General features: G+C 37.1%; 2 protein-coding genes across 10 annotated transcripts in view; one reads left to right on the top strand and one right to left on the bottom strand.

The window, feature by feature from the left end:
• Positions 1-14,521, bottom strand: part of LOC137237929 (uncharacterized) — a 636,630-nt gene that overhangs the window by 273,810 nt on the left and 348,299 nt on the right. For 8 of the 9 annotated variants that reach the window (XR_010949057.1, XR_010949056.1, XR_010949055.1 and 5 more), the window contains one exon: positions 1,606-1,664. The gene's annotated coding sequence lies outside the window, so the exon portion shown is untranslated. The remainder of the gene's footprint in view (positions 1-1,605; positions 1,665-14,521) is intronic. The other variant, XM_067762310.1, reaches the window with a different exon arrangement.
• LOC137240975 (collagenase-like) lies at positions 13,075-14,312 on the top strand. Its single transcript, XM_067768048.1, has 2 exons — positions 13,075-13,316; positions 13,449-14,312. The coding sequence occupies exons 1-2, from the start codon at positions 13,075-13,077 to the stop codon at positions 14,014-14,016; spliced, it is 810 nt and encodes a 269-aa protein (XP_067624149.1). The 3' UTR covers positions 14,017-14,312.

The following is a 14,521-nucleotide window of genomic DNA, read 5'->3' as shown; positions in this document are numbered from 1 at the left end:
ATTCGGCATAAAACAAATAGGTCCCGTCCCGTAGGAAAAATCAAGGGGATCACGAAATCAAGAGGAGTACGACGCAAATTGGAAGGGAAGCTCGGCCTAAAATCTCTTCGAAGATTATCGCGCCTTACATTTATTTATTTTATTTATATATAGCAAAAAATAACATATTGGCTGAATAGGTTTCAGAGCAATGAAAGAGAGCACTCAACCAGGGCTAACAGAAGTTTGAAAGTTATTCAAAATTTATCCTTTTATATTTATCAAAGCATTAAGCTATCTTTTTATCGAATTTTAAACAAATCACATCACAAAAAATCAATCTACTTCCCAGGAAGTAAAACTTATCAGAAAGGCTTGGGGTTTATATAAATCTAACTCTATCCTTTCCTGTTACTTCACTTCTATTTTCATATTCCCTCTGCTAACAGAGACAGAGTATCCCACATACCAAACATCTAGCAAGTCAAAAGTAGGTGAAGCATGTGCATCGGGCAACGGCTTAACCAATGACTGTAGTCTAAGTGTTCTCTACCCAATCCACAAGAAAAGCAACCATACAATGTCCAACTAATACGGAATGAGCCTTCGCAGTATCTGCTAAAACTACCCTACCAATTACCTCTACGTCGATTCGAAAGCTGCCTTCAACAACGTAAAAAAGACAGCAAAACATACATAATATGTATTAAATATACCGTTGACGTTGAGCAGCACCACCACTCAATGGCTTTTCTGAGCCATTCGAAACAAAGAAGCGGATGGAAGATGAATACTGATGCAGTGAGATAAAGAATAAGAAATAGTTGGAAAAGAAGAAATTCAAGAGTTTATTTTAAAATTATATAAATTATATAAACACCAAAATAGTGTAAATTTTATCCTAGAGAAGTACTGAAAAAAAAAATCTTAAATTATTTTATTAATATAAAAAAAAAATTGAATGTTTCTTGGGCTGGGGTTGAATCAAGGAGGTTCGTTGTGAAAGGCGCATTACGCTACCACAACACAACTTTGGCTTGCTGTTCACATCTGGCAACCAACATTAATAGGCCTGATTACACTCACGACGGCAGTTACAAAGCGACAACTGTCATATTATTTTTACCCATGTTCTTATGAGGGTCATTGTTTTCGGCGTGACGGAGCAGCACAACGGTGAATCGCGAATAGCAGTGTAGCCAGATTAAACCTTATTATATTTTTGGGTAGCGAGATTGAGTGGCATCCTTTTTATTTTGGGCATTTTTTAAACATAATTGTTATTTTTCTTCCTAAATTTTTCGCTCTTTTTTGCCATAATTTATGTTTAAGGCTGCCGCGTTCAAAGTAATCAAGTTGTGGTCTAAAGACGCCGCGTTGAATGTAACCAGACCTATAAAGTTGAATCTGTTATATAATAACAATAGGACAAAGCTTTGATGTTGCTTCGGACGGGCCTTGAACGCAGGGTGTGAAACTTCAATACAACGAGCAACAGCGTTGACTCCAAAATTAGTTTTTATATTACTCCGAATAGTGTTAATACTACACTTTATTATTTTTTTTTTGTGTGCAAAGGACCTGTGCTTACTCTACTAAAAAATTCGTATACAAGTTGATACTTACCATATCGTCTGCATTAGGGCGTTAGGGTACAACACTTCCTAATATCGATGTTAAGAAATCTGTAAAAAAAAAAAATAGAAAACAATTTTTATGAAATAAAACAAAATGTCATAAACATAGTAATAACAACAATAAAATAGAAACATTATTATTTTTGAAAGACAAACTTCGTGCAGATCATTTTCGGTGAACATACTTAGAGTTCAGCACATCTGGGCAATTTTTATACCTTTCATAAACATGAAATGGTATATTAACTTTGGTCAATGTTTGTAACGTTGAGAAATATAGAAGATAGACTCACCATTAAGTATACCGAATTGATCAGAGCGACGAACTGAGTTGATATAGCCATGTCCGTCTGGCCGTCCGTCTGTTCGTCCGTCTGTCTGTTTGAACGCAAACTACTCCCTCAAATTTTGAGATATCTCAATGAAATTAGGCACAAGGATGTATTTTTGTATTATATTAGACATTTGTCGGATCCGGTAGATTCGGACCACTATAACATATATCTCCCATACAACCGATCTTTCAGATAGAAAGATTTTTGGGCGTTTCTCCCTTAATTTGGAAAATATTAACGTGACACTCGGTGATATATATTTTAATATATCCTAGAAGATTTTCTGAAAAAATCACTTTGATCGGAGCTATATATAGTATATATCCCATACAACCGATCATTCAGATAGAAAGATTTTTGGCCATTTCTCCCTTAGTTTCCAATATAAAAATGTGAAACTTGGTGATATATATTCTAATATATCATAGAAGATTTCCTGTAAAAATCATTCCGATCGGAGCTATATATAATATATATCCCATACAACCGATCTTTCAGATAAGGGGGTTTTTTGCCATTTTTTTATATTTATCTTAAAATCGTTTAGGTATGTACATCTGTTCACTATATATTTCTTATCTTATACATCCGATTATTTGGAGATTAAGAATGGCCCCATTCATGAAAGGTATGAAGTCTTCAGCACAGCCGAAGACAGTCCCGTCCTTACTTGTTTTTTTTTTTTTTGCAATTAAAAATTAGGAAGTACCAAGGGTTTGCAATGGTGGTCACAAAGGCTATGCCTTTCTGCCAACAGGTCTGTATGGTAAGGACCATGCGAGTTGTGAGGCCATCTGACGGAATACCATTATTCTGAGAAACATACTAGAAAATTTCGTCAACTAAATTATGCTACCCCACCCCCTTGACGACCAAACGGAAGAGCTCAAATTAGGCGCCAGGACATATGTTAGCAGTTTCCTTGGAAGCTTAATTGCTGCCTTAAGATCTGGTAACTCTGCCGCCCCTAATAGCTGCCGGGAACGCAGGATATGAACAAAGATGGTGTTCAACCGTTTCTTCCTGTAGCTCACACTTGCTGTTACTGACGAGGCCTAACTTATAACCATGTGACGCCAGAAGGCAGTGTCCAGTCAGTATACCCATCGTGAGCCTTAAGTCTTCTCTCTTCAGAGATATGAGCCACTTTGTGGCTTTGCACACGATCTTAGAAATTTTGTAGCTCCGCACTTTTGTCCACGCCTCTCCTGCTAGATGGATCATATTCAACTCCTGTCTCCTTTTTATTTCTCCCAAACGGATTGGGACGTCTATCATTGACTCCGCGAGTTTTGCACCGTCCTTTGTCAACTCATCGGCTTTGTCGTTACTTTATGATCGGGAACCCAGTGAAGATGTATGGTCCGGCCTGAGCGAAGTTTTTCCAATGATTCTTTGCTTTCCAGAACACTTCTTTATGAAGTACTGTGTGAGATTATTGCCTCAATTGCAGCCTGACTATCAACATATAAATTGACGCGACTGCAGCTTAAGCACGCCCCTCCAGAATTTCTGATGCTTTCTTCATTCATTTCCGCTTGAAAAACGCTGCAGTAATCTGACAGCCTGTGGGATCTACTTCTTTCTGGGTCGACACAGTAAACAGCAGACCCAACCCCTTCCATTAATTTGAAACCATCTGTCTATACGTGTATAGTATGCTCTAACATTTCTGCGCACCGGTACCAACCCTCCAGCTCAATATTTTTTTCGAAGCTCAGGCACGGGACCATATATTCCGTTTGACCGTTATTAGATGGCGCTATACTGCTTTGGCCATACGGACTGCACACAAGCTACCCGAGGCCTCAAGCCTTGTTGCTAACGCTATGTTTTTGGCCATTAGGTATGCAGGCGGGATGTGTAGAATGGCATGCAGTGCTGCTATCGGGGTGGTTTTTACGGCTCCCGTTATGCTAATCATTGATACTCTGCATACCCTCTCAAGTTTTTTGGTATACATACGTACTTTTTTGTGTGGCTGTCCACCAAAGAAGAACCCCATAGTAAAGTATGGGTTTGAATAAAATAAATAAATGTAAGGCGAGATAACCTCCGAAGAGATCTAAGGCCGAGCTTCTCTTCCAATTTGCGTCGTGCTCCTCTTGATTTTCCCTACAAATTGGCCGGACGAGACCTACAGATGAGTTTTCACTGAGAGCTTTTCATGGCAGAAATACACGCGGAGGGTTTGCCAAACACTGCCGAGGGGCGATCCCGCTTAGAAAAATTGTCTTTGTTGCTTTGCCCGGGGTGTGAACCCAGGGCATACGATGTGGTAGCCGGAGCACGTTACCATCACACCACGGTGGCCGCCAGTAAATACCCAATGAGAGAGTTTGGGTGATAGGCCCCACGTGCATCCTCTTGCATGCATAGAGTGCCGCGGAAGCTTTCTTCGCTCTCCCTTCCACATGGAGTTTCCGCGACAACTTACTATCAAGTATAACTCCTAGATACTTTGTGCTTTATATTTATTGCAGGGTTACCCCCCAAGCTTAGGCTTGGCCCAATTAGGGAGCCTGTACTTCCTAGTAAATAATACTACATCGATTTTTTCCGCGTTGGCGGTTAACGCGATTCCAAATGCCCAGGCATGTGCCTGATCGATCAGAGAGCTGAGTGTTGTTAGACCGTAGCTAGAAGAAGAACACAAAAAGGCGGCGGAACTCTAAGCCAGGAATTGCCCGGCGAACACCGTTCTTAAGTTTAAATTCCATGAACTCGCAGAGACGCGCGTCACTCTAACTCAACTTCCATCTGCATACTGTAACAGGTTAAATTATTTCCTATCCAGAATCAAACCAGATATACATAAAGTGTGTCCTGCTTGCGAAGTAACCCCACATGACACCAACAAAATTTTCAATTGCAATGGCCCCAACGCCTCTAACACCCTCTTCTCTTTGGTCCACACCTGTTGAAACTGCAGGTTTCCTTGGACTCCCGTTAGTGGAATTGATGACAATTTGTGAGTGGTCGCACCTGGGGCGTAGCACTGTTAGTTAATCTCTCCACAAAACGTTTAATGCCGTAAAAAAGATCTTGACGCGATTCACTTCCGAGGTGACATAGACCCATAGAGCTTCTCTTCTGATTTGCGTCGTGCTACATATTTTATGGTGATTCCGAGCGGCACCTGCAAGGTAGATGAATTTTCACTCCATCCCTTATTCCCTGTACTTGGCCGGGAACTGATCCCAATCCCAGTCCCAGCCCAAGTCCCAGTCTTAGTTCCAGTTCCAGTCCCAAAGGGTTGTAGGTATAAAAAGTTTATGAGAATCGGTCGAGCCGTTTCAAAGGAATTCAACCACAAACACTGTTACAAGAAAGAAATTTTATATCTAATATATATAATTCTTGTGTCACGGTGTTAGAGGCTTAACTCCTCCGAAACGGCTGAACAGATTCTCATGAAATTTTTTGAGCATATTGGGTAGATCTGAGAATCGGCCAACGTCTACCTTCTTTTTCGCTACGTGCATAGGGTCTTGAGATCAAAACGGGGACCCGGTTACCCCTATAATGTATTTATACAATATGGTTAACAAATGAAAGTGTGGATGAGTGATTTAGTAAAGAATAATTTTCATATCCCTGGGTGACTAGGGTCTGGAGATATAAGCCAAACGTGGGCCCGTGAATGCCTAGATAATGTTTTTACATTGGGGGTATCAAATTGAAGCTGTTGATGAGTGCTTTAGTACAGAGCAGTTTTCATACCTATAGTTACTAGGGTCTCGGGAAATAGGCCAAAACATGGATCAGGGTAACACTAGGATGTGTTTTTACATTATGAATATCAAATTGAAGCTGTTGACGTGTGCTTTAGTACAGAGCAAGTTTTATGCCGCTGTGTGACTAGGGTCTCGAGATGTAGGCCAAAACGTGGACCCGGATACACCTAGAATGTGTTTTTACATTATGGGTATCAGATTGAAGCTGTTGATGTATGCTATAATTCAGAGTAAGTTTTACACGGCTGAGTGACTAGGGTCTTGAGATATAGGCCAAAACATGGACCCGGATTCCCCTAGAATGTGTGTGCATTATGGATATCAAATGAAAGTGGTTGCTGAGATCTCTAAAGTTCATTGTGATATTCGATTTAGTCGCATCAACCTGGCAAAACTGATAAATATGCATGCGAAGCCGAAATAAAGACAAGAATTAATAATACCCACATACCTATTCACATACGTCCTATTCGATTTGCCTGAAATTTCGTATATAAATTTGCCTATAATAGTATATACGATGCTTTTTTCCGGCAAGTATACCAGAGACGGACTGGGACTGGGATTAGGACTAGGACTGCGACTAAGGCTGAGACTCGGAGTGAGACTGGGACTGAGACTCGGAATGGGACTTGAACAAAATACATACCACCCTCTGGAACTGGCAATAAGAGATGAAGAAGAAAGAGAAAAAATTGAGAGAAGAGAAAAGAAAGGAGACTGAGAAAGAGATAGAATGAGGCGAAGATGGAGATAGATGAAGCGAAAAAGACGGAGGAAGTAATAAAAAGATTAGGAAAAAGTGTAGAGGGGTAGGGCAGCGTTAGACGGAAAAAGCTTATTAAAATGTATGTAGATAGACCAAATTTAGGGCAGAAGAACGTCTGGCGGGTCTCCAAGTATATATATAAGATGATCGAAACTTTGAAGGCGTAATAAATCCATCGATTCTAAAAAAATCGACTCTTCATTCCCAAAAAAGATCGATTATAAATCGAATCGAAATCCAACTCTACCCTATATGGCTTTAAAGCATGGCGGAATCAGGAACAGAGACATTTGTAGGGATGTTACCGTGATGCCATCTTGTATGGCTCCGCCGCGTTATAAAGTAAAAGCTAAAAAAAAACATTTTTGATTTTTTTCTTTTGCATGGAAATAGGAGCAGCATAAGAATTTTGACGTTTGACGAAGCATAGTGATCCCCGCACAATGCACATACACTCAGAGAAAAACACCGCTCTAAAATCCAGCACCACCGGACTCAATTCAAGCTTTTTATGTTCTTGCTCTTTAGCTCGTGAAAAATGAACAAGCAGTTCTTAAAACAACAACCTTGTCCTTGCAATGACCCCATTTTCTTGAAAAGAGAACGATTGGCCTTAAAATATTGTGGCGAATGTTGACATCACTAGGCTGTTAGTAAATAATCAAGCAACAACAAAAACATGAAGCAGTAGGGTGGCCACAAGAAATCAATTGTAGATTTCCGCTGGGGCACCCCCATAAAATACGCCAATAGACTAGAAAATGATACATACAAAGTTTCAGGCCAATCCGATGATGTTAACACGTGCCTCATTGAGGTCAAAATGAGGACAAACAGCGATTTTTCAGAAAAAATTGTTTGTGTTTCGTCAGTAAAAGTGAAACCATTATGCCAGGAACTTGACTCGTACACCATTCGATAGTTAATTTTATTTGTATTGATTTTGATCTGAATAATATTTTTATAAAACGGATATTTTTAGCAGTATTTAGCATTTATCAGATCAGGCCATAGTAGATATTCCTAATTTTTAATTTCCATGCAAACGTCTATGGACATTACAATATTCAATGGTATGCGAGTCAAGTTCCTGGCATAAATGGTTGCACTTTTACTGACGAAACACTAAAATTTTTTCTGAAAAATCGCTGTTTTTCCTAATTTTGACTCAATGAGGCACCTTTTAACATTATAGGATTAGCCTGAAGCTTTGCAATAATCATTTTCTGATCTCTTTACATATTTTAGGAGGGTGCCCCGAAAGATAGAACAAAGATTAAAATTCACCATATATCTTGTAACCACCCTAATGAAGCAGCCACTCTTATATACATGTCCACATTAGAGCTAGCAACACTTATGTAGAAAAGGACGAAGAAATATCTCTCGCACACACATATGTAGTCATTAGCCGAAGTAGTTACTCATACATACACACGCGTATGGCTATAAACTACAAATATACACGTATATAGCTCATAACCAAACATGAGCTACAAGAGTCTAAAAGGTGAAACGTCTAGACCTTTGGAGAAACATTCGGAGGAGACACGAAGAGTACAAAAGCAGTGCAAGTTGAGTAATCAGGTTTGATTTAAACACGCTATTAGTTGCGAAGTGAAGTACAATTGTACTACTCCCAAAGTAATCTAAATAAACACCAGTTTGCAATGTAGAATATTGGAGTGATTTATTCAACAGTTTAGCAATTCGAACGTTAGCAGAAGGTTTCAAATAAGCGGAGCTTCCCTAAATTCGTTACAATATGAACAAATGTTCTTAAATTAAATACAATGTTCTTAATTAAATACAATGTTCTTAAATTAAGTTAAAGAAAAATAAACGGTACACCTCGTGTGCACTACAATGTTAAATACAACATTTGGCACAAGCTGTCAAGACTTTATACCTTTCATGAATGGGACTGAACAATTATCTTATTCCATTCGTTATATCCAAATAACCGGCTGTATAAGATATGAAATATATAGGGAACAGATGTATATACCTAAGCGATTTTTAAGATAAATATAAAATAAAAAATTGGTAGGTACTTTGTGTGGGGATGCAGGGTTTCACGTTCGAAGATTCTAGCTGTTGAAATGGGGCAAAAATTACGAAAAGTTTGTTATCTGAACAATCGGTTGTATGGGATACATACCATATATACCAGCGATGCCTATAATTTTTTCAGGCAACAATTATTGCCCTTTACGTACGCGTTCGATGAAATTTGAAGCCTTTTTCAGACAACAATGTGTGCAATATACGAAAGCATATGGTGAAGTTTGCAGCTTCAGTCTGATAAATTGAGGAAGGTATGACAAAAATCCTATCTTCTGAAAAATCGGTTGTATGAAGGATATATGCTATAGTGGTCCGATCCGGCCGGGTCCGACAAATGTCTGAACAGACACCTAAACATATCCGCTCAATAAATTTTACGAAGATATCTCAAAAATTGTGGGACTAGTTTGCATACAAACTGACAGACGGTCAAATGGACATGGCTAAATAAACTTAGCTCTTCATCCTCATCTATATATATTATTTGTTGAATCACCTTACAATAGTACTACATAAGCTACTTTACATCTACTCCCTATATAATTATATTGTACCAACACTATTTGATCATGTTCCATGTCCGAACACTGATAAGTTATTGGACCCAGAAAATTGAGCAAATATTTAAACTAGTTAGGCCCGATTTTTCAGTAGAGGATCAACTCAATTTGCCAGTTAATCTACGCTTAAACTTACTATGCAGTTTCTCAGTATACTTTAACTGAAGTTTAAGCTGAGCTTAAGCGGCCGATCTGGCAGGGTTAAACTCTAGTTAACCTATCACTTATTTGCATTCGTTCGAAATGGCGTCGAATATACCCAACAAACATTTGGGCTTGAGTTCAATTATAGCTCATGTTGATAACTAGGCATACTGGACTCAAATGTAAGATTCCATACTACGTTATTTTCACAAAAATAAAATAAAATATATATAATTTATTTTTGATTAATTACTGCTATCAATCAGGTGTTTATTTCTCACAATAAACAGCTGCTGGTTTTGGTAGTACCACCTTGGAGATTTTTTCCAACTCCACCTCAGCTCGATATGCAATGTAGGATATAAACTGGAAAAATATGTTGAATATACATTTGAGAAATGTACATTTCTTAAAATCTCTCGAAATTAGGATAATAATTGGAAAACATTAATGACATTGGGAATCAATTCGTAAACTTTTAATTTTACAAAATTTCTCAAAGGTTGGTAGTGATTGGAAAATGAAGTTGGATATCAACTCGAAAACTATCTGGTTTAATAATAATTAAATAATGATGTTGGATATCAACTCGAAAACTATCTGGTTTAATAATAATTAAATAATGATGTTGGATATCACTTCCCGAACTAGATATATATTTCGCTGGAGAACTTTTTTTTCATGTTTGTTGGGTAAACAAAATCCAGCTGTTTTCGTATCTAAAAATTATCTTGATAATAAAAAAACCAATGTTGCCCCACAAAAAGCATACTCCAAAGGGAGCCTTAAACTGTAACTGAAAAACTGCTCAGTACTTTAACTGGAGTTTAAATTTGACTAGAGTCTAAGCAAATTTAGTTTAAGCTTAGCTTAACCAACTACTGAAAAACCGGGCTTTACAAGCAGATATATTTGATACATAACAGCCATCATCCGGTGGCAAAATCCTGAGCCAGATAAACAATTTTGCATGTAAATGCAACAACAACGATTTGAGCCAGATAAATCCAGATATAAGTCTGATTCAATTTGTGATCCAGATAATTTGTTAATTACTTCTCACTGGAAGACGGCAAACTAGTACTGTTTTTTATCACTCTGAGAGAATTCGTTCTTGATACACTTATACCAAACAAGTTCAGCTACCGCTAAATCAGATGATGGTACAGCTGTTAAGCTATACAGCTAAACATACAAACTATTAACTGGCAACAATAGGGAGATGCTATGTTCTTGTTTTCATATGATAAATCAACCACCGCTAATTCAATTGTAAATATATGGCAATTTAATTGCTGAACGAGCTATTAAGTAGTCATGTAAATCAACTTTTGTCACTTCTACTTTCGTTCTGTTTAATTAATTAAACATTGAAATATTTTGTATTATAAAGCCAAAATATGTTACAATTAGCAAACAATAAATTCAAGATAATTTAAACTTGGTATTTTTCATCATTCATCTTGGCGTTTTTTTTTTGTGGTTAGAAATGGCTGCGTTAAAAAGATAAAAGCAAACTCACATTCGTATTAAATTTTCTATTTAATTTTTGGATTACTGATACTGGTGTCATTTGGACTTGGTATAACGCAAGAGCTACGGCAACAAGCAAACCATTAATACGTATCATAGACACTGGCTGCTAAAAAAGCTTAGTGGCCACGAAACATTATTAATATACCATTTCATTTTCATGATAGGTATAAAAATGCTGCCGTAAAATGTGTAAATGTAACCGATAAGCGTGATCAGTTCATGGAAACGTGTTTCTGGGCCCAAAGTTTATACTACCTAGATAACAAAAATGCGCAATGGAGTACAAAAATAATAACGAAATTTTGTGTAAACAACTGCTAATTAAAATAATTTTAACTTCTGGTATTTTAAAATAGATACACATGTTATTTTGATTTTTCTGTTCAAACAAATTGTTATTAAGCGCGAGCAATTTTGCGTACTGTGGGCCATTTTCACCGCCTTCAATTAACGCTAGCTTGCACTTATTTTGACAGATCTATGAACGATTTTTGTCAGATAAAATGTCAGTTAGCGCTAGCCGAAGATGGCGAAAACTTCGTTAAAAAGACGTAGAAAATAAGAGGTTTTTAAACCTAAAATATAAACAAAATTTCACTAGTGTGGTTTTGAACTGGAATGTTAGATGTGCCAGTTAACGAGTATATCAGTATAAACCCATTCTGTGCTTAAAAGCCGGTTTTTATATAAGCACTTTACGCTTATTAGTACTGAATTTCATGCATTTTTAATGGTACTTATATCCAGCAAATGCGTAAATGCCTTGCCGAAAAATATGATTTTGTGACAAAGTAATGCATATAACTCTATATAGCTTTAATGTGTACAGTAGCAAGTTTAGATTAAAAGCCGAATTCAACGCTGACACTGCTTTTCATGATATCGCTTTGATTAGAATTGCTGCAGTAACATATACAAATGCCATTCAACTTGTGCGCTTGCCACCTCATGGTTCATCTTATCCTACATACGAGAGCGAAACGGTTGTTGCTGCTGGATGGGGCCGTACAGTTGCTAATGCAAATGCTGGTTCTCAAACTTTACAGTTTGCAAATTTTAAAATAATCTCCAACGAAGCATGTGGAGCTGTGTATGGTCAATCTTTCATATATGCTGATAAAATTTGTACTGCTACTACAAACAGTGTGTCTCTTTGTGCTGGTGATTCTTGTGGTGCATTTGTGTTGACATCTTCAAGTTGGTATAGCATCATTTAATACAGCCGAAGGATGCGATGTTGAATTGCCAAATGAATATACTCGTGTTCCTCACTACTTAGATTGGATTAAGGACAACACAGGGCTTAATGTTTGAAAATATTGTCACGAATATTACCATCTCTAAGCTGTTTCTAAGTAAATGCACAACAACAAAAACATTAAAGCAAGCTACATAAACACATTAATCATCATTTACCCACTTACATACAAGGCAACGAAGAGATTACTCACACACAAATGTAGTTATTCATCAGTCAAAGTAGTACTCACATATACACATGCATCTGGTTATGCCAGAGACTTTTAACTACAAATATACATGTACAGTTACTAGACCTTGGGAGAAATGGGTGGACGAAGCAACAGAGAGTATAAAAGCAGTGAAAGCTGATGAATCAGGAATCAGTTTGATTTAAGCACGCTATCACTTGCGAAGTGAATTTTAATTGCGAAGTACTTTCAAAGTAGTCTAATAAAGACCATTTTTTAATACAGAATATTGGAGTGTTTTATTCAACAGTTTAGCGATCCGAACGTAAGCAGAAGGTTGCAAATAAGCGGAATTTCCCTAAATTCGTTACAATATTATTAAAATAAAATTTTCAAATAATATACATTAAATTAATTAAAATGTATTTTTAATTTTACTGGCCAAATTGTTGCGATATAAAGTATAGTTGTACTTCCCTGTGCCTATTTCCCTAAATCTGTCTCTGCATTTATCGTGTAGCTTAACTTTTGCTCTTACTTTCACCGTTCTCTTTTTTATTGACCTTCCCTCAATCTGTCTCTCGCCTTTCTTTGTAACTTAACTCTTGCACTTACTCTCACTGTTCTGTTCTCTTTTGGCCGATTGAAACTTTGGAGTTAAGGTGAAAGATTAAAATCTATCCGAATTATCCGTAATCGATAGAAAATTTAAATCTCGCTTTTTGCGCAGCCAAATAGCCATATACTGTGAATTGCCGAAATATATGCATTTATGACAAAATATTGCAAACTATCCCATAGTAAGCCTTTGAACTATACATTAAATAAAGCAAAATAGTCAGTGCTTTAGTCAGTCTGAATTTGCTTGATCAGCAGCAACATGAAATCATTGATAGCTTTGTGTCTCCTACTATGCATCGCATCGGCGTTTGAAATTCGGGAACCTAGAAATACACAACGTGAACGTGTAAGTCCACGTATATCAAATGGGCAAACGGCAGCTGCTAATCAATTTCCGTATCAAGCTGAGTTGGAAATAGATGAAGGTCCACGTTATCGCTTTTGTGGTGGATCCCTAATAAGCAATGAATGGGTGCTGACGGCTGCTCATTGTGTTTTCACGTAAGTTTTGAATTATATGTACTGCATGTTTTAAGTTGTGTGCCAATTGGCGAAAAGAAAATTTTAAATGTTAATCACCCAATAACGTACTGTCGATACACAATCAGATCTAGTCAATCCTTTTAATTTCAGTGTTGAGAAGGTGACGGTATACTTAGGCAGCATCAATCACTTAGATGCCATTGTACAACTGGAGGTACACCAACGTGACATTAACGTTCATGACGAATTCGATATGCAAACTGCGAGAAATGATATATCTTTGATCAAAATTCCAGCTGTAACTTGTACACCTGCCATTCAACCGGTGTCTCTACCAAATCGTGCTTCATGCAATTCGGCTTACATTTATGAAACTGTATTGGCTCCTGGATGGGGTTGTACCTCTGATACATCCATAGCGTATTCATCTGTTTTACAGTTTGCCTATTTTAGAGTGATCTCGAACGAAGAATGCGCTGCAGCATATTATGGTTCATCTATTATCCATGACGAAAAAATGTGTACTGTCACTGATAATCATATTAAAGTTCTTGGAGGTGATTCTGGTGGCCCATTGGTGTTGGCATCTTCAAAGGTTCAAATTGGTATTGGGTCTGTTATTTCAATGCAAGGATTCGGAACTGATTTACCAGCTGCATATACTCGTGTCACTTCCTACTTGGATTGGATTCAAGAAAATACGAATATTGATCTTTAAATAATAGAAAGTGTTTGTATTCCTAAAAATTGTTCACCTCAAAATAATGAATTATAAGTATAAATTATAAAAAATAATTAATCTAACAGGTTTGAGTCATCACGGTACCCTTGCATATATGTATGTATATCGGCTTCTCGCATTACCGAAAAAGTTACGTTTTTCTCGAAATTGAATTACTTAGTGCGCGATAGCTTCTGAAATAACTTGTCCTCAACATAATGCGGACTAGTGCTATAAAGCTTACTTCTGTAAAATGAGAAAGAAAATTATTTGCACCGCATGTTATTGTTTGTAATTCTTGTTTGCTGGATTGAGCACATATCTCTCATTTATTTCAATTGTGTCATAACTTAGAAAACATGACTTTTGAGTTAATAACCTATAAACGTACCCAATATCATGATCTATGTTGTATAAAAAAATCTTTGTGATCAGTTAAAAATTTACCACGTTCTATAAAAATGAAAATATGCGTTTATATGCGCAACATATGGCAGTTAAA

Source organism: Eurosta solidaginis, chromosome 1, assembly GCF_040869045.1.
Source record: "Eurosta solidaginis isolate ZX-2024a chromosome 1, ASM4086904v1, whole genome shotgun sequence".
In the NCBI taxonomy this organism is placed as follows: Eukaryota; Metazoa; Arthropoda; class Insecta; order Diptera; family Tephritidae; genus Eurosta; species Eurosta solidaginis.
Note: the sequence above shows the minus strand (reverse complement) of the source record. Positions and strands in the feature narration are given on the sequence as shown.

Coding starts and splice junctions, on each gene's coding strand:
- LOC137240975 (XM_067768048.1), top strand. CDS start 13,075: ATGAAATCATTGATAGCTTTGTGTCTCCTACTATGCATCGCATCGGCG. Junction 13,317..13,448: donor GCTGCTCATTGTGTTTTCAC/GTAAGTTTTGAA, acceptor TTTTAATTTCAG/TGTTGAGAAGGTGACGGTAT.